The sequence below is a fragment of the Corvus kubaryi genome, unplaced genomic scaffold (assembly GCF_017639235.1).
Source record: "Corvus kubaryi isolate FWS band 111438036 unplaced genomic scaffold, C.kubaryi_AGA036_p1.0 66, whole genome shotgun sequence".
NCBI lineage: Eukaryota > Metazoa > Chordata > Aves > Passeriformes > Corvidae > Corvus > Corvus kubaryi.
Genome location: NW_024582054.1, coordinates 1,434,884 through 1,455,043, shown reverse-complemented (window position 1 = coordinate 1,455,043; position 20,160 = coordinate 1,434,884). Strand labels below are relative to the sequence as shown.

Below are 20,160 nucleotides of genomic sequence, written 5' to 3'. Positions count from 1 at the left end.
ACTGGAAAAAGGGAAACATTTTTCCTATTTTTAAAAAGAGAAGAAAGGAAGACCCAGCGAACTAAAGACTTGTGAGCCTCCCTTCTGTGCCTGGGAAGATCGTGGAGCAGATCCTCCTGGAAGCAATGCTAAGATGCATGTTAGGAGACGTGGGAGAGGAGGGGACAAGACAAGGAGGGGATCCAAGAGAGGCCAGCATGCTTCACTAAAAGCAAATCCTGCCTGCCTAGCCTGGTGCCCTTCTGTGGTGGAGTGACTGCAGTGGTTGACAAGGGAGGACTGACTGATGTCATCTACCTAGAATTCTGTAAGGCTTCTGACATGGTCCATATGAAGGACTTGGCAGTTCTCGTGGATGTAAAGCTGGACATGAACTGACAGTATGTGCTCATAGCCCAGAAAACCAACCACATCCTGGGCTGCACCCAAAGCAGCGTAGCCAGCAGGGCAAGGGAGGGGATTCTCCTGTTCTACCCTTGTGAGACCCCACCTGGAATACTGTGTCCAGGTCTGGTGTCCTCAGACCTGCTGGAGCAAGTCTAGAAGAGGCCACAAGATGTTCAGAGGGCTGGAGCGCCTCTTCTATGAAGAAAGGCTGAGACAGCTGGGATTGCTCAGCCTGGAGAAGAGAAGGCTCCAGAGACACCTTATTGCTGCCTTTTGGTATTTAAAAGGAACTTAAAAAAAGATGGTGAGTGACGTTTTATGTTGGCAGATAGTGATAGCACAAGGGGTAATGGTGCTAAACAAAAAGAGGGGAGATTTAGATTAGATATTAGGAGGAAATTCTTTACTCAGAAAGTTGTGAGGCACTGAACAGATTTCCCAGAAAAACTGGGAATGCCCCATCCCTGGAAGTTCAAGGCCGGGTCAGATGGGGCTTTGAACAACCTGGTCTAGTGAAAGGTGTCCCTGCCCATGGCAGGGGGGTTGAACTAAATGATCTCTAATGTCCCTTCCAACCCAATCCATTCTATTATTTATAAACAGCAGCAGTGCTCAGTGTCAGTTAATATTTCAGGTCAGGCTAAATAACTCATAGAAATGAAGCTTAAGCTGTGACAGGGCAGTCACAGCTTAATATGAATATAATATAAAGACTGTTAGCCATTCCTCTTCAATTTGTGTTTGGGGTATTTTATCCTTGTCATGTATTTTCCATAGGCAGTGTGTGGCTTCTTTTTGCAGTGTCTAAATCAGTCTGTGTGCTTGTCATTATCCCTACATGCTCCCAGATTTAATTAACAGCTAAGCACAGTGAGACTACCAAAATAGAAAGCAGAATCCTATCTTTACTCCTTATAATAAATCTCTGGCTGCAAATCTAATAGTGGGAGGCTAGTTGCATAAAATTGAATCTGAGCTGATATTAATAGGTAGACAGAAAATTGCCCTCATGAAATACTCCATTAGCTCCTGCAAAGGGCTGGCATAGTGATTAGATTTGCTTGGAAGACGCTGCTTCACTGCCCTAAGCCTGAGATACATCATTGTGGGTTTTGGAGAGCAAGAATAAGGCAGGTCTGCATCTTCCCCACCCACTGATAGGGTATGGTGTGAGGCCTTACTAGAATCTGTGTGCTGATCTTGCTCTTGAGCCTGATGATTTTTCAGCTACTGTTTTGTGTGATTTCAGTATTCAGAGGCTGCTGTGGCTTCCCCAGGTGTTGCTGAATCTTGCTTTGCTGTAGAAGTCCTCTGTAGAAAACACTGTCAGTCTGTGTCAGCCACGTGAAGTGATGGCCTAGTGCAGATTAATGTGCCTGTTAGGAATCAGGCTGAAGGCTGAGTTGAAAACCATTGATAAAGCAGGCTTGAAGATGCTTCTGTGTTACCACTACTCAGTTCTCCAGCCAGCTGGTGCTCTGCTGCTGTGCTTGTTAGTAAGTTTTTCTGACTTTTTTTTTCTTTTCATTTAACAAGGTGAATTTTAAAGTTATTCTAGCTGAAAGTTTGTCTGTCATAATATGCCTAACATGGCTGAAAGTATATCTCACTGGGATAACTTTCTTGATGAGGATTCTTCAACTTCTAACGTATTTAGAATGAATAAGTAAATCTGGATACCAATGGTAAAGACACTGCCGTAAAATGTCTGCTCAGACAATTTGTGCTTTCTTTATTTTCTCTCCTTTCCCATTAAGCCCTTTCAGCCAGTCTTGTGCTTAAACTCATTTATAAACATTTACCCCTTGCTTTGTATACAAACAGCTCTTTATGAATGTGGTTCATTGCATGGTCAAGACAAAGGCAATTCAGCATTCTTCTGTTTTAACGGGCACATGGACATTATTTAGCTTATCTGCCCCAACCCAAGGACATAAGGCCCAGGATCTTCTTTGAAAAATTGTCCAAAAAAGGATGGCTTACTGTGGTTGGGGAAGAAAACAGGCATGTTAAGAAGTATCTTGAATGTGATATCATCTGCTTAAAGTGGTGATTTGTTTCCTGGTTCCTCTAGGCTGTATGATGTCATCCTTCTGCTCTCCCCACTCAGCTCACATCCTAAGCAAAGGGAGGTTTTTCCCTGTCCTTGATCCCTGCTCCATAGAGCCCCTTTCTGTCCCAATCTTCATCTCAGCTTCTTTCTGTGCGGGTATGTTTTCCCTTTTTAATTCTTCCAGCAAAAACTTAAAAGGTGCTTCTCAGTTGTCAGGACAAACAAAAGCACGCTGGAACAAAGATATGCTGGATGTTTTTTAAAGCAAAGAAAAAATCATAATGTCTTTAGAAAATGTAGTGAATGTAAAAGCTCAAAGACTTTGCTCTGAGTCAATGACTCAAAAAATTTATGTCAGTGAATAACCAGGCAACATATCATCATCCTTTCTGGCTTCCCACCTCCTTCAACCAAACTTCTAAAAATAAAACATCAAAGTGAGATCTGATCTGTTAAAGGGGAGTGGAGGAAAGGGAAGGAATTTCTGAAAAGGTGTGAGTAGTAAGATCCCTGTGGCAACATTTGCTTTAGTGCTGGATGTGCTAAACTTTACAATAAGCCATTTCTGTTGATATTGCAACAGGTAAATATTTATTGCCAGGATGGCCAACCTGTATCTCACAAGCTGTGCATGCAAAGGCAGCTTTCTGTGTCAGGGTTACTTCAAAGGGAATGATAGATCCATACTGGGTAATTCAAATTCCCATCAGGGAGATGAAATGGCTTCTAAGGACCTGCCAAAGTCAGTAATGCTGGGTGGCTTTGCCACTTTCCCTGCATGTCCAGATAAATCTCATCTAGATTAGGCAAGTGGAACCCTGAAGGGGTCTTCTGCCTATGAACCACTCCTAGAACAATCCCTGACCCACACCTGTGATATGTGTCTTTGGCCAAAGATGATTTAGAAATGTGGTTCACAGGCCAAAGAAGGCTGGTCTGCCTTTTGTGCTAAACAGAAAAGAACCACATAACACTGGCTGTCCAATTATTTTCAAAAAGAATAGAGAAAACCTGATAAATGTGTAAGTAATGGAACTCATGAAACTTATTTTATTCTGACTTTGTGATCTGATTCTGTAGTGCCTAAACAGCTTAAGTTCTTGCTTACACAAGGCTGAGTTATTCATAACATTACTTTTAAGTTTGGATTTCCTTCCTGTTGAAAAGAAAAACTCATCATCTAAATGGATTAAAAGTTCAACACATCTCTTCATCCTGGTCCAGTATCTTTTACCTCAAAATGTAACTTTATTGCTTTTGAGACCCTGAAATTAGACAACTGATTCAAAGTTGTTTTTTCATGTATATATACAGGCAACGTAGGTCTTGTTTCCCCAGGTACATGGATGTTAAGAGGTTGTTTGGAAAAGTGGCCAAGTTTAAGTAAGCAATCTTATTTGTGCATTGGAAGGCAGGGTTTACACAGTGAAGTAAACAGGTTTACAGTGAAGTAAACATAGGAGTCATTAAAACTATCCTTGATTCTAAAACATACTCCTGGTCTCCATGAAGATTTGACTGATCTTGCTAAGTCTGCCGGGACCTGGACAAGAGTTTCTAACTAAATAAAATATTTTTACAGCAGCTCACTGCTGGCTCCACTATAGAGAAGTGTCCAAGTCTGCCCATTTTCTAGAACTTCTGTTTATAAAGGCAAAAACTTCTTTCCTAAGTGGGTTCAGCGTCAAGCCCTGAAAATAAGGGTGCTTATCCCAGTTTCCAGTGGTAGTGGAGTTCTTGTGTTCTGTTCAGTTAGGAAATTGCAGCTATGCCCTCTGTAGTCCTTTCACCCTCCCACCCTCCTGTTTTGGAATAGAAGGTTCCCAAGTTGCTGAAGTTAGATTCCAGTTTGAACTTCTTCAGTGTTTGGAGAAGCTTGGGTCAGCATCTTTTATAGAAAACAGTCCAGAGCTGAACTCTGAAGCCAGTTCTTTTTGACCAAGCTCACAGATGGCTGGAACCACTCCTCACTTTTTAAGTCTTTTATTCATCTCACACGAGCAGTTAATGCCAGATGTGACTGTCTAGACAATTTGAATCTCTTCTGGTGTATGAGCAGAGATTTCAGCTGGGCATACTTCTATTTTTGGTTAAAGATTCTGGTTGCTCCTTACTTGTGAACTCATAAACCCTCTCCCTGAGATAACTTCATATTTTAGCACTATGGCAGGAATTCCTCCTTGTGAGCTTTCCAGCAGCTGTTCCATAGCTTGAGCATAAAGTCACCATTTCCCCTCAGGCCCTGCTGCTGTTTCTGGGTGGAGGAGGGGTGGAGATGCTGTTCTAGCACACAGTGGGAAAAGGAAGCTGGGGAGGGTTGAAGAAAACTGGAGATGGGCAGGAGGTTCAGGGAGCAGCAGCTGCTGTTGTTACAAGTGAAAGCACAGTAAAACACTGTCCTTTTCATTTCTTCCCCCCGCATGTCCAGCCTGCAGTGAGAAGAATGGCAAACAAGCAGAATAAACATGTGCTGCTGTACCCCAGGTCCTACAAGGAGTTAAAAGGCCATTAAATCCAGAAACAGAACTTGACCCTTTTTTTAAGGTTTCAGACAGATTCTTCAGTCCCATCTGTTGTGGTTGAAACTAAGGTGAAAGGAATCAATGCTGAATTCTACATCTGAGGAGGATTTTAAAATAACAAGTTTGTTGATGTTCAGATAATCAAATACAATATTTGTTTTCCAGTGGGGATTTTCATAGGATACAGACAGCCCTGTTCTTCCTTCTGATGATGCTTCCTGGAATCTCTTGACTAGTTTAATAGGGCTGGATGGTCTAAACATTTTAATGCTAAATTTGGGACATATGATAGCAATCTCCATGCAAGTGCAATGGCACAAAAGTACAAGCAAGCACCAGAGCTATAACCTCTTGCTGCTTTGATGCACAGCGTTGCCCCATACATTGGATTCTGACTATGGTTGTCTACTCAGAGAATCTTTTTGTCCTAACTGGCTAAAAACGTCCAAGATACTAACTACCTGGGGAATGGGAGCCCCAGTGACGTGCTCCTGTAGCCTCTTCTCCAGAAGCCTTGTGTGGTTTGGTCCCAGCTCCCTGCCTGCCTCTTGGTTCAGATGCTAGAAATAGCTAGCAGACAGTTCATTAGCAGCAGAACAAGGTTTAGATTTTCAAGGCCATATCCGTGGACCTGAGAGGTGCCTGGAAATGGAATATGTGAGAGAGGAGAGCTGGGGAGGAGATTTTTCTTTTTCCTCTGAGTAGTAGGAACAGGAGCTGATCTCAAATATTTACCTCTGATACCAACACCATTCAAGGAAGATGCTGCTTTCACAATGCCTTTTCCTAGTGCTGTGAGCACATTATAATGTCATTCAGGAGAACCTGGCTGTTTGTGTGTGTGGATCTTGTAGCAAAAGGATCTCTTCTTGCCTGTGCTTCCCCTGAGAAAGGATATGACGCTTGGTAGGGTGTGACACAGATCCAGCCTGATTTGGTCATTGGCCTCTAGCCTCTACAGTACAGAGAGCATTCTTTACCTCTTCTGGAGGATATCCCCAGGTTGTTTCTTCTTTGATTTGAATAGGAAGAGTAGTAGCACATGTGGGTGATAGAGGGTACATAGTCTTCCCTCAGTTTCCTAAAAATGATTAACTGAAATTAATGAAAGTCTTTTTATATAAAAAGCTCCTATATTTTCATTTTCTTATGAATCTTATGATTGGCACTCAGTATTTAGGGAGAGAAGTTTATCTGTGCTTGTTTTCCCAATTCTGTTCCCCCTGTTCATTGCTAATTTGCACACAGAATTTGATGCAACTGAACTTTTTTAGTAGCTTTTACATCTGAAAGAGAAAGTCTTTAGGAACAAGCTTTTTATTCTCAGCATGCTGAATGTTGGGAGAGTTAAAATCCATGGTATATATGGACTTGGAGAGTTGTAGTAAGATCTGTTCATTGAGGCCTAGGACTGTAAGAAAAATGGCTGCCCATCATAAAGTAACCTGAAATACTCAAACACCAGATGGAGTAAGTTTCATTTTGGTTATTTCTTGGTTGTGATGTCATTTTCTTTCAATGTTATAATTGTTAATAGTGATACACATTCTGTATTTTATCTGGATTTAATAGGCCAGGCTAAAGGAGCTATATATGAAGTTTTAATATTAAAACAGATGTTACAAGGACTGATGAAATAAACATTTCTTCCTTGATGCTTCTGTGTGCTGTGAAAGGAAAATTTCTCCTTTTACCTTTCCTTTCCAAGTTAGAAAGAATCTCAAACTAGATAAAACTGTGCTAGAGATATCCAGTCCATGTCTTTTTTTTTTTTCCTGGGCTTAACTGGTCACAGGACCATGAGAAATGGTGATGAGAAAGAGTCAGTCTGTAGTGGCTGAAGTGTCCCTGCACAGCTGTGAACACTGGTGAGTGGTGGTTGGTGTGGGCTGCAACTCAAAAGAGGAAAGATTAAGTAGAAACAGGGAGTACCAGCAAAATATTGTGGTCCCATAATGCCCCAAATTTAAGAACAGTTGTATTCTGCCTTACCAGCCTACATGACCTGATCTCCTCTCTAGCTCTGCAAAGGGGATATAACTACTCATGGTGAAATCTAGCTATGGCTGTCCATGATGCATTGTTGGATTTTAAACAAGCACAACCACACAAGATGAATGTAGGGTACAGAAATGTTAATTGTGGAATTTTTTACCCTGGGTTGGTTGAAGTCATTGCAATCTTCAAGTGTTTTATCAGGTGTATACATAAAGGAGTGGGAGGGCAGACATGCAACAGCATGCACCTTCCACTGTGCCTGGGGATGGTGTTCTCATAATACCAGAGGAAAGTTCAAGGAAATATTTACTCTCAGTAATTATATCCTGGCTTTCTGTGCAGGGTAATTTCAGTCTTTGCAGATGCCTTCACCTATCCAGGGAGTGTAGTGATAAAACTGCTTTTCTTCTCTCCCTTTTATTTTACTTCCACCTCCATTTTTACTGCATGGTATGGTAGCTTTTCCACTAGCAGCAAAGAAGCAAGCAATCCTGATGAGTAATTTTTCTGTTCCCACAGGCAGAGATGAAGAACTTATTCCTTCTGCTCATGCTAACAACGATGTCACCTTCTGCATTTTCAGTAAGTAAATGCTCTTCTGAACACTGTTACAAGAAATGAAAGATACTTCTGTTAAGAATTGTGAACATCTGTAATTCAAGTGCTTTGTAGAAAGTATTTCTGAAAGAGCTGATAGGTTCAAGTCATCAGGCCTATTGTGGTACATCTTATGAAAAGTCTAACATGGCAATTAAATAATAGAATTCTGGTAGTGCCTTTAGTTCCAGGGATGTTATCTGCAAAGCAGTAATTGCTGTCCCCTGCTTCAAAGCTAGAGAGAGCTATCACTTGAAATAAAGAGAATGGATTTTTGGTTAGCTCGTTTTTCTCTTTTCTTTGGACTTAGAAGTATTAGCCATGTGGTTTAGCTTTACTGGGAAAGGTTACTTTATGTTAAGCCAATTTGATATTATCAGAAAAAGAATGCAGCTATTAAGAACTGGGATTCCTCTTCCTTTCTGAGTAAGAAGCAGGATCTTTCTGAAGTAAATGCAGCTTGAGAACAGTTTTTCCCTGACTTGAAGTTAAACTTTGGACATCTAAGGTAAAAGATGACCTGCAGAGTAGAGTGGAAGTGTTAGCAAAGGAAGATATTACATGTTTGTTAGGTGTAAAGGAACAGAGTGCAGGGAAGAAAGAGGCAATTATCACTTGGAGTAAGTGTTTTGCTTTCTAGGCCACCTTTGAAGATAAGGGATGAGAGATCAGAAATCAAGCAGAGTTAGTTGCCGTATTTTCTCTTACAGATGGAAATATGCTTAAATGAGTGTTAGCTATCTCACATCTAATAAAAAAATCATACTGTATGTTAAAAGAAACAGAAATGGAATATATTATATTCTGTTCATCTGTTCACCTGCCTATCTCCAATTTGGAGATTTTGGTGATTTTTTTAGAAGGGATATGTCTGAAATACCCTGAGACTATGAAGGCTGACATTTCTCTGTAGCATTAGCCTCCACCCCCTGCATGCAATCAATAGTTCCTCTTGAAGCCGTGCTGAATGAAAGGAGAAGCTTTTGCTTGGCCACCACTTAAGTTCAGTTTCCCTGACATTCTGGATCTGTCCAAATCATGAGGAAGCAGGAAGATCCAGCAGTACTGAGGCACTCTGCTGTAGTAATTCTCCATTTTGTTTCTAGTAGAGAAGTGAGAAATGGTGTTTGTTTCATGTGGGCCATTCCTTACCAGATGCTAATGCAATCAGGCTGAACCATAGCAAGAGATGGTCCACTTGCAAGAGCTGGAAATGTCAGGACTGATTGTAGTGATGGAACTCAGGTTTGTACTAGATCAAGCTAGGCACCAAAAGAATAGTGGGGCTCCCTGAACTCCCCCAGATGGGACAGCTCTGAAAAAGCAGTGCCTGTTTCACCTTTTATGATCTTTAGGCATTAGATCATGTCCAATACTTACATTTGATCCTAGATTGTACTGCCAGTGTGCTAAAGTGAAGGCTGGCTTGAGGCTTGGCTGAAATTCATACTCAAATACATTTCCTCTGAACACCATTTCTTTCTATGGATCTGCATTTCTAGGTTGAAATGCTGGATTTCAATTTATTGTAAATAAATCAACATTGTTATTGTTTAAGGTGTTAATCTATTGAATAAACTTTTAGATGCCTTAACCAGGTTTGACACAAAGGGCAGAAGGTGCATGAGGACATCAAAGTTAAGGTCCTACAGAAACAGTATAAATTACTGTGAGGACAGAGAAAGAGGAGATTTTACTAATATTCCTATGGAGGGAAAGGTAGAAAACATGCACAAGACTAATTGTACCGGGTAGGACCACTTTATTTTGCCCTGTATCCTCTCTCCAGCTATGTCACAAAATGTGTCTAGAAAAAAAACATTAAAAGATAGGCAAGTACAGTTTCCCCCAATACACTTCCAGTTTATGAACCCTTTGAGCTTGAGATGTCGCTTTCTCTTCCCTGAATTTGGTCAATGCCTCCTTGAAGCCATAACACCAAGATCCTACTCTTGAGAGCTAAATATCAACTCCCATGTAGTGATTTATTAATGTTAATTAATAATTAATAAATAATAGCAATTTGGGATAGGATTTGTGTTTTCTCCTGTGCATCACTTAAGTTGCCTACATGAAATCTCCACTGTCATTTTAGTGATAAATCACTTATACTATGTTTTTCCATAGTTCTTTGCAGTATGTCTCTGGGTTTCTGTTGTCCTTTATTACCCTGTATATTACCCTTATCATCTGCTTTCATTACTTCAGTGGTTTTGGCATAACTAATAAATGTGTTGAGGCATTCAGGCTCCTTATGGAATTCTGCTGCTAATGTCAGTTCTTGCAGTGGAGGAAGATTTTACTCCTGCTTTTGTCTTTGGGCCACCTGCTCATTATCCATTGAAGAGCTGTCCTTCTGACTACTTAACTTCTTCAAAGCTTTATTTGAAGGATTGTTTTGAAAGTTCATTGGTAATCTGAGTGTATCTGGCATGTTACCCTTGTTGACATGTTTGTGAATTGAAGAACTGCAATATGCTTAGAAGGATTTGCCTTTAAAAGCCCTATTGACTTTTTCCCAAACATCCTGTATTTATGCAGGTGCCTGCTAGTTCTGTTCTTTGTTATAAGTTCTATTAATTTATCAGCTGACGTCAGTTTTACGCTGTGTGAATGTACAGTTCTATGGGTTCCCCAGGATCATTTTGTAAACTGGTGTCAGATTTTCCACTTTCCAATAATCACATGTTGAAGTGGATTTAGCTGAGAGGGTTGTCTGCTAGTATTAACAGTTTATCCATTTCAACCTTGAGTTCCTGTTAGGCCCCTTGGATAAACAACTTCTGGTGACTTCATACTGTGTGTTTTGTCCACTTTTCCAAACAAGTTTGGGGTCATAAAGTTAACTTACAATCATCCTCTTTGTAGAATTTTCTGAATGTGCTCCATTTCTTCCACAAGGATTCCAAGAATTAATTTCACTTCTCTGCAATGGCTGTATCTTTTCAGAGTTCTTTAAATTCTCTCATCATCTCCAGGCCACCCAGAGTTTGTGGAAGTCTTTCCACTTCTGAAAAGTCGCTGGTTCCTGCTCTGCCTGCTGCCCAGCAAGCCAGCACAGTTCTGTAGGGCAGCACACCCCGGGCTGTGCAGTGCACCAGCCATGCACCATATCCTGCCCAGCTGACAGGAAATCAGTGGGTGTGGAAGAAGCCAGCTTTAGGGTGGGACAGCCCAAAGAGAGGTAGCACAGTGAGGAGTGTTGAAGAGTTGAACAGGGAACATGGAAAAGAGCTGTGAATCATGAGGGAGCGGGTTCAATGGTGTAGGGAGAATCTGAAGTGTTTTGAGAAAATTAAGATGTCAGGGAACTGCTGGATTTTACTGGATTTGTTAGAGGGGATATGCTAATGAGCCATGGCTAGGGTGAGAGGAGGATGAAAGGAAATGTACATAGTGAGTGTAAACCACAAGCCACTAAAACTGATGAAGACTGGATTTTTTTTCCTTGTCTTCGTAAAGCAGCTTGTCTTAATAAGATACTCAGTTCTTCTGCACCACTTTGTATTTCACTTCCTGCTGACACCATCTTTTTCACTTTCATTCTTGTTTTTCTAGTTTTACTCAAATACAATTCTTTGATTGCTTATTCATTATTCATAAAAATGATACTTGGCATTATTCACCTTCAAAGCTCTTTGCAGGCCTGCTGTGTCTGAGCCAAGATCAATGGTTAAGACAGAATTATAAAAAAATGCTTTGCTGATGTGGTTTGGATTAATTAGCTTATTTTTGGTAGCATTTTTGGCTAAAATCCTAACCGGTTGCAGATGGAGTCATCTTGAAAATGCATATTGGCATAGCAGCAGAGATCTAAATTATAAACACGTAAGATATACTGAATATTTCAGCTCCCTTTCAATTAAGTTTGAGGGTTGGATACCACATGTGCAGAGCTTAACTATGTGGAAATATATTAGAGGTGGTCATCACTGTAGTACTGGGTAGTTCTTCTGGATATAGAAAGGAGAAGGAAATGGTTCATATCCCAAAGAGCACATGGTCTAAGAATACGCTCCATGTGGGTTGTTTTTGTTAGGGCCCTGAGGACACTACTAGGCTTTACTGGCCCTGACTGGACTCTCCACACCCAGCCCATTGCCCAGGACCCCCTCGTAGCCTCCTGGGGCTGCTGGCTCCTGCCCCAGTGATGCTGCAGTGAGGATCTGCACAACTCTGCCTGGCCAGCCATGGACCCTGATGAGCCAGGCCCACCTGCATTCCCATCTCCCAGCCTGGTTTCAGGTGGAGGTGCCCAATTCCTAGGGCTGGGGCTGTGCCCTGGCTTGTGCTGCTCCCTGTCTTGCAGTGCTGTCCTGGGAGAGCATCCCACTACTGGCCCCTAGCCAAAAGAGAGCAGCCAACCTTTGGGGCACCTTGACAATTTTCTTTCTTTTTCCCTTTCTGTTATTAACTTTTCTCTCAGCAATTAACTTTTCCCTAAGCACTTTTTATTCAAAGTTAGCAAAGCTGCATTTTTTCACTGGAGACTTCTTACTTGCCAAGACTTTGGCAATGAAACCATTACAGAAGTGATAGTGGTGATAGTTTTCTTTTGTAATGTTGGTTTTCACCCTTCTTTCCTACATGTTTCCTAAATTAGGCTATGGTTCAGGGTGTGTCAAAATAAATATTAACCATATTTCAGAAATGATAAACACCAGAAAGTAGATATTTATTAAATAAAATGATGCAGTGTTATTTCAAAAATACTAAGGTTAAAGAGAGAGAGTCTGGTTTTGACTGTAGTTTTAAGCCGTGGAAACACTACATAATATAACTGTAACAGCATACTACTCATTTTATCATTGTGAACAATATCTGTTTTCTGTGGGTAACAGCTGTACAGGGCCTTGTCATCAGCCTCTATTTCCCGCCACGTTCTCCCTGGCAGCACTGAGATTTGTATCTGACCCCCGTGGAACCTAGCAAGCATGTGAAGCTGCCCCAGAAGTCACAGTAACAACGTTTCGGTGTCCAAAATGATGCTTTAGTTGCATTTCAGTGGGCCAAAGTTATGCAGCCTGCTGGGCTAAAGGTTGCAGTGGCCTTGTCCGAAACCTCTTGGGCATGGCGTGGTTATAAGTAACCAAGTGCTTTGAGAAGCGACTGTTGGAGTGGTGTAACAGGATGTTTTGTTGCTGCTCGTCAGTCTGGAAAAGCAGCACCAAAAAAAAAATCACAAAATAATTCAGGTTGACTATCTCTGAGTCCTGAAAGGTGCCCAAGGAGCAAGGGTAAGAATTTGCCTGAGATGTAGGTTGTCTGGACGTGTGACTGCAGAACTTCACTGCTCACTTGGGACTGGATAGTAAATTGATATTTGCTTTGATAGCTTGCTAATATTTGAGTTGCAACAAGGCACTAGGAAATTATTCCCACTGAATCACTTGTCCACAGTTGGTGATATGAACTTTGTGGATCACTGCATGCCTGCAATGCATTTGTCTGGGAAGCACAGTCCTCTTCCCATGCATAGTTTTCTATCCATCTCATCAAAGTGACTGGAAAGTTTTTCAAGGGCCCCTTTTAAACTGTTCCTACATAGTGACAGCATTTTCTGTCTTTCTGAGTCAAGTCCCATTCATAGCTTCTCTTCCAGTGCATGTTTCATACACAAAAATAAGCACTGAATGGTATATAATAAGCTATCTAAGACATTTTTCCAGAATTCTTTTGTTTGCATGTGATGCATACTGGGATTGTCTTTGTAGATGAGGTCTGGAGGTCTAATGACTCAGAGGCGTAGCTTTTTATGTGCTGATGATATCAGATACAGTTGGCCTGGTAACAGCAGATGCTGCAACTACATCAGCAGTTTGTCTGTCTAGGAACTGATGAAAGCAATGCAGTGTTCATAAAAATGAAATCCCTGGCCTTCTAAACTTCTATACCACAGCAGCCTGTATGCAAATGAGCCCTGAGAGCATGCAGTGCCATAGTCATGGGCAATATCAATATTCCCAGAAAGGACGCATTGCTGGTGTCTTAACTGGCCATAAAGTTGGACAGAGCAGTTGGGCATTAACTGACTGCTCTTTCGTGTGTTTTTAGAAGTCAGGGAAGATGGTTGTATGCATTTTCTTATTTCTCTTGAAACAATAAAATATATATTTAATGCAGATAAAGAAACTACATTCTTGTATGCATGTTAGGCTGAAGCAAGGGAAGAATGGAACCAAATGAATTTGTAACAGTGATGAAGGTTGTAGATTTTTCATTCTGAAATCCATGAGGAAATGGAATTCAGTTGTCCTGGCTGACATGAGATAAAAGCATTCCAGAGTCTGAAGAAAGCAGAAAGAGGCTTTTGGAACAGAAACTGGCTGACAGCATCTAAAAATGTCCTGTTATAAGGTTATGTAATAATATATTTATTATTTATTATAAATATGCAGCTTTATATTTGCCTGTACACATGTGTGCAGTTACTGAAGTAATGAGGACCGTACACAGATTTGCAAATATGTGAGTTGGGCCCCTATTAAAATGTTTCTCTGGCACTGTACAGCTTTGGGAGGATTCTTTTATCTGATGTTCCTTTCGGGGTGTACATAAATGGAGTGATACTGAGAAAAATGATTGTTCCTGCATTCTGTGGATGCATAAGCCTTACAACAAAGAGTCCCTGCAGATTTTACTCTCTATAGAAGGAATAAATAATGCTGGTTCTGTAGGAGAGATATTGGAATATTTATCAGGGTGGTGTGTGTGTGTCAAGGAAGGGTTTTCTATCCTAATTGCCTTCCAGTAATCTGACTTTCAAATGCTCCTCCTTTGGATTTTTATCTACATGTTTCCTTCTCCCTTATGCTGACTGAAAGGTCCCTTGTTTCCAGGGTGAGCTAATACTGCTCCTAAATCAGTCAGTTGATACAGAGGAATAAGACTGCCAAGAAACAGTGGTGGCATATTTTATTCTTTTGAGGGTAAGGGAGGAGGGATTACAGGGGGAGGAATTAGGTGTCTGAAAGCAAAACTTGGGAAAATAAGATTGCTGAAAAAACCTTGCTGAAAGCTAAAACTCTATTGCTGGGATTATGCCCAGAAAGGCAAATGAGAATGCGGAAGACAAACAGTGAGCTCAGTATCTGGAATGAAAGAATGGGAGAAGGGTTTGGCACAGGGTCAGGGAGATGTTGACTTGGCCAAGAGGAGGTATGTAGAAGTGGCTGTAACCTGGGTAGTACCATTGAATGAACGGGGCGAACACAGAGTTAGTCTGAACCAGAAGTATTAGAAAAAATTGCACAGAACTTGTGTGAAGGAAAGTAAGTAGCTGGGCTAGGAAGAAAGTGTTTCACATTAGAGGAATATAGGTAATAGTTTGGGGTGACTCTGCAGCTAGATCGTTGTGGGTAATTTGGTAGTAAATGCATAAATATGATTGGCTAATATTTCTGACAGTTGCTCTGCCAAAAGCAGGGAATTACTCCTTAAAAGAGGGTGAAGTAAAGAAACAAGACTGTAACTTGGACATACAGTAAGGCAGGGAGTGTGTGTGTAAAATTATAAAACCTGTCCAAATGACATGGGAGGGTTAACCCATGCATCTTGCCTGAGATGGACTCACTGGATGATTTATTAGACTAGCTCCTATTTCTAGCAGAGACTTGGATGTTTGTGTGTGGAGGCTAATTAGATCACATCACAACAATTTTTTACCTTTTTTTTCTCTGCCTGCCCACACTTCACTACCACAAATGTCTCAGTGCCCAAATGGCATGCACTGCCTTCTCAGCTGTACAGTTGTATACATAAACTGCCCTACAGGTGCAGCTGCACAGCAAACCCTGTTTTTACAGTGTCACTCACCATGTAACCCTGCACCTACTTTCTTTTTTCAAGCAGAATTAATCCTGCTGCATCTTGCAAATATAAATTTTTTCCTTAGGATATTGCCATTCTTCCCACTAACCACACATGCCCTGCTGTATGTGGATCCCATCAGCTGCAGTAGGCCTTTTTCCCCTGAAAATATGATATTTTTATATTTCTAAGACAATGTATTTTGGTTGGTTCCATCACACTTGTAAATTTTTGTTTGTATTATGGTTATTTCTCTTAATGTTGGTATCCAACTTTCTAAGTACAAGATTAATTAAGGCTGTAGCTAATGATGGCCCAGACCTTGACATCATCACTGGACACAGTTGGGTAAGGGGAAAAAAGGTCCATATATGGAATTCTGTTGCAGTAAAAAGTTTGTGCTGGGGCTTTTCTTTCTGCTTCCTTTACTTCTCTTAAGTAGTGGACTTAGAGCCAAGGATTTGGGTTTAAGTGGCTCTATTGATCTGGTGTGCAGTGACAGTGCTCGTAGTCCCTGAAGTAATGATTTGCCTTTGCTGCCTTGCTGAGAGGAAGATGTTATCCTCTTAGATCATTATTCAAAAGTGCTGAGATTCTATGAATAGACAAACAGTAGCAGTTAAGGGAGATTATGAAGCTGGATGTGCTATATGGCTTCAGGGAGCTAATATTCCTAGATACTAGAGGCCTGGTCTTTCTGATGTATTACTCTGTGCTACTTTTCATGTTAGGAATACAGAACAGCAAGACAGCCTTTTTGCAAGAGAGCATATAGGATCTCTGCTTCATTTCCCTTTTTTTTTTTCTTTTTTCCTGCATTGCCATGTCTTTTTTCTATGTCTGTGGGGTTTTTTATTTACAGGGCCGCCGGATGAAACGGCAGTTTGATGTCTGGGGGAGCTGGGGTGAATGGGGCAAGTGCAGTCGGAGCTGCGGCGGTGGAGTCAGCTTTCGGCAACGGCGCTGCTATTCCCAAAGGTGAGGGCTACCCTCCTTTTCTTTCTTTTCTTTCTTTTTTTTCTTTTCTTTCTTTTCTTTCTTTTCTTTAAATGTGTTGTACTGTTACTGAGCTCCTGCAGATATGTTCCAATATACATCCAGAAAAAAAAAGACTTAGTGTTTGATCCCAGGGGAATGAGTCCACTTTGAGATGAACCTCAGTTTCAGTCTTGTCACTGCTGTTTTGAGTAGTGCCCTCTTCAACACATGCTTGCTTGGCTCCTTTGATAGAGCACAGCAGTTTCTGTGTGAGATTTGAGGCTGTGCAATCAGGGGATCGGCATGGTAGCAGCTGTTCAATCAGGTCTAGTGTGGCAAGCCTTGAGGGAGATGGAGAACAGACCAGAGCAGTTGGTTTCTCTCCTGAGAGGTGGTGACAGTGCTGAGGTTTCCTCAGGTTTATGATTCCCAGGATGGTAAATTGCCCCGGAAGAAACGGAAGAGTGAATTTGGCTCAAGCAGCATTAGCACTGTGCCACCTCATTTGCAGCTGGGTTAGCTGCATCCTAATGAGGATGATGACTGGTACTGCACCTGTTAGGAATGATGGACCTTAGAGATCCTGTTGTGGGTGAAAACAAAGCAAAGGAGGAAAAAAAAGCCAGACTCTCAATAATATCCTGAAAAAAAAGCCTCTTGCTGTTTGGAGAAATGAGAGGAGGTTTTGTAATAGAAGAAGCCAGAGTTATTAAGCACTGCTGCTTCCCACACAGAATAAAGAAAGGTCTCTTTTGAAGGCTGCCCATTATGGTTTATACTTGCCAGAATCTCTGGAGGTCTGTCTCTCCATTTTAGGAACACTGAGGTGTTAGGCATTGATTGACTTTTTAGATCAATTTCCTTCATAATTGTTACTCTCCATAATTCTCAGCTAGGATCATTTTCTTTCTGCTTCCTTTACTTCTCTTAAGTCCTGGACTTAGAGGCAAGGATTTGCATTTGAAATATTTGAAATATTTGGGAATAAGGGTGTTGCACACTTTCCAAAGGCATGTTTAGCTCTTCCTAGTAAGGGGCCTATTGTGCACAAAAGAATCAAGATAGATGATGCACAAAGATATTCTGAATTGGCCACTATCTTCCTGCTGCTCATAACATGTTTCTCTTTCTTGTATGGACACCTCGACCCTTTGCTGGTGGACAGTGGACTAAAATCTCAGCTTCCATTATTTAGTTGAAACATGGCCCTGAAGAGATGTACTGCAGTTGTTCATGGTGTGTGTCTCATTCATGCCAGAACATGAACCATAGCATAAAATACCACTAGAAAATGCCAGCTTGCTTTAGTGGTGAAGAAGTGCATTTTGGTTATTTTGCTGTTTCAGGGAATTCTGTGAGGGTGATATGCTTGGTGTGAAGGTGATTTGTAACGTCTGCCATGAGATGACTTTTTGCTTGTGTATTCTTCAGAGAGCTCCATGTATTTTCTCTGTCTTCCAGGACAGAAGGTCCTTCCAGTTGTGTTGGACCGTCACGAAGCTATCGGTCATGTAATGTTCAGGTATAGTGCTCTGGTTTTGGGTTTTCTTGCCTGTTGGTTCTTTTCCCCACACAAACATCATTCTTATTTCTGACGTTTCCCCACACAAACATCAGAAAGAAGATGTGATCATTAGTTCCTGTTTCTCTGATGTCACTGGTGGATGTAGTTCATTAACAGTACCCCTTCAAAAGTACACTGAATTATGCCCCAATTTAAATGGGAGGAATAAGAATAAACCCCAAATTTTTATTGTACATTTTATTTTCCTCCTTTTTTATAATAGTCCAATGCAAACATTTTCTCTTCCAAACAGAACTGCCCGGAAGGCTCCCGGGATTTCCGGGCAGAGCAGTGTGCAGAGTTTGATGGGACAGAATTCCAAGGCAAGAAATATAAGTGGCTTCCATATTATGGAGGTAATGATAAACATGTGGGGTTACACTTTATTGATACCTATCAACAGTATGTTTTGAAGTGACTAATGTTTTTACTGTAGTATCCCTGCAGGGTACTTCCTTAGTGGGAGTGGGGGGCAGGAGTTGGCATGGAAAAATCCTTTTGCCAGCTGCAAAGCATTGCTGTCCTGAAGACACTGGATGCATGGGCCAAGAGACAGCATTGCAGCAATACGTACTTGTCTCTTGTAACAGCCACTCCTTCAGAAACATTGCTCAAGGAAATCTGGAATTGATTGCAGCTAGGTTCTGAAGTATTAGAGGAGCAGAAGTTCTGCTGTATTTTCCAATATTGGCAAAAGAACATTAGCAGGGAACAAGAGAAGCAAATGTATATAATTAATGAGTGCTTCAGAAAATGTGACATCTCTTCAATCGGCCCATGCTTTCTTGAGGAACCAGCTCAGAAGGCAGGTGTGGGAACCAGGGGTCCTTGCTCTGAGCTTTGATATGGTATCATTCAGAGTTGGTTAGCAAATTATAAGGGATTTAAAGATGGATTTAAAGGGTTTTTTGTTGATTGTTAAAATAACAATTCTGTATCAACACTTGTTCTGACTCTTGAAAGCCCTGTACTCCAAGGGAGTAGAAGAGCAATGCTACTAAAGAATAACCAAATATCCACTTAGACCAATGTCCCCTGAGGAAATATATGCATACAGTGAGGCTTTACCAGGGTATTTTTCCAGCCTCCAGCAGTTTGTGACTCAGAAATTCGTTCAATATCTGCCACTTAGAATCAGTCCACCCCTCTGTCTCTGCTCCTGTGATCTAGAACTAGGCTCCTGGTGCAGTATCAAACTATTATATAGTGTTTCTTTTTTCTCTCCTGCCAGCACCTAATAAGTGTGAGTTAAACTGTATTCCCAAGGGAGAAAACTTCTACTACAGGCACAAGGAAGCAGTGGTAGATGGGACTACCTGTGAACCTGGCAAGCGAGATATCTGTGTAGCGGGAGTTTGTCAGGTTAGTCATCTTGTTACTTCCTTCATTCATCACTGGGTCTGTCAATCTTTCTGTTGCCTCCCTTTGTTTTACTTGACCTTACATAATAGCATCAGAAAAGGTGAATCGTTCAGTTTCAAGGTGCTGAGGAGCATGTGGACAGCATTTATCTGGCTCTGGATGTGAAATAGCAGATTTCAGCTTTGTTGTTTCTCTGTCAACTCCTCTGCCCTATCCTGGCTTTCCAGGCTCCCTAGATTTAGGCTTTCTCAATAGATGTGTTCAGCATTTGGCCTGGTTTTTTTCCTCTGTCATTACAGTTTATTCCTATTAATGCTCCTGTGCTCTGACAGGCTGTTGGCTGTGATAATATGCTGGAATCTGCCAAGAAGGAGGACAAGTGCCTGCAGTGTGGAGGAGATGGCAGCACTTGCTATGGTGTGAAGGGCACTTTTGATGTGGCCAGCCTCCCCAAAGGTACAGATGATCCTAGGTAGTTTGGGCAGGTGAGAAGGAGAGAGTTAAACCAAAAATCAACTGCTACAAGGGCTGGTGGGGACACCTGCTCATGCGATTGTTATAGGCATGCTTGGATGTTCACTTGAAATATGTGTATGGTGTGTGACCATAACATCAGAAAAGGTACTGTTGGCTTTATCCTGGGAATCGCTTCCTTAATCTGTGTCCATACTGAAGTACTTGCTGTGATGCTGGTGTCTTTCCCTGCTCCCTCTCCAGCAGGTGCTATAAATGCACCATAATGACATCACCATACACCGCCTTTGTGAGGCTGTCCAGTGTCTTGATAGCCCTACCAGGACACATACAGGGCTAGAAATGGGACTGCATCTTCTGCATTTGGCCAATTTTGAAAAAATTAAAGATGTCAACTGCACTTGTGGTCACATGTC

At 41.4% G+C, this 20,160-nt stretch overlaps 1 protein-coding gene across 4 annotated transcripts in view; it reads left to right on the top strand.

Annotated features, from left to right (window-relative positions):
* The window catches only part of PAPLN (papilin, proteoglycan like sulfated glycoprotein), a 57,033-nt gene that overhangs the window by 9,925 nt on the left and 26,948 nt on the right, over positions 1-20,160 (top strand). For 2 of the 4 annotated variants that reach the window (XM_042048018.1, XM_042048016.1), the window contains 6 exons: positions 7,480-7,542; positions 16,229-16,344; positions 17,806-17,866; positions 18,162-18,264; positions 19,140-19,270; positions 19,603-19,726. In XM_042048018.1, the coding sequence (XP_041903952.1) occupies positions 7,486-7,542; positions 16,229-16,344; positions 17,806-17,866; positions 18,162-18,264; positions 19,140-19,270; positions 19,603-19,726 (592 nt within the window). In that variant the 5' untranslated portion in view covers positions 7,480-7,485. Of the gene's footprint in view, positions 1-96; positions 692-1,670; positions 1,884-7,479; positions 7,543-16,228; positions 16,345-17,805; positions 17,867-18,161; positions 18,265-19,139; positions 19,271-19,602; positions 19,727-20,160 lie in introns of those variants that run through there. The other 2 variants (XM_042048017.1, XM_042048015.1) reach the window with 2 other exon arrangements.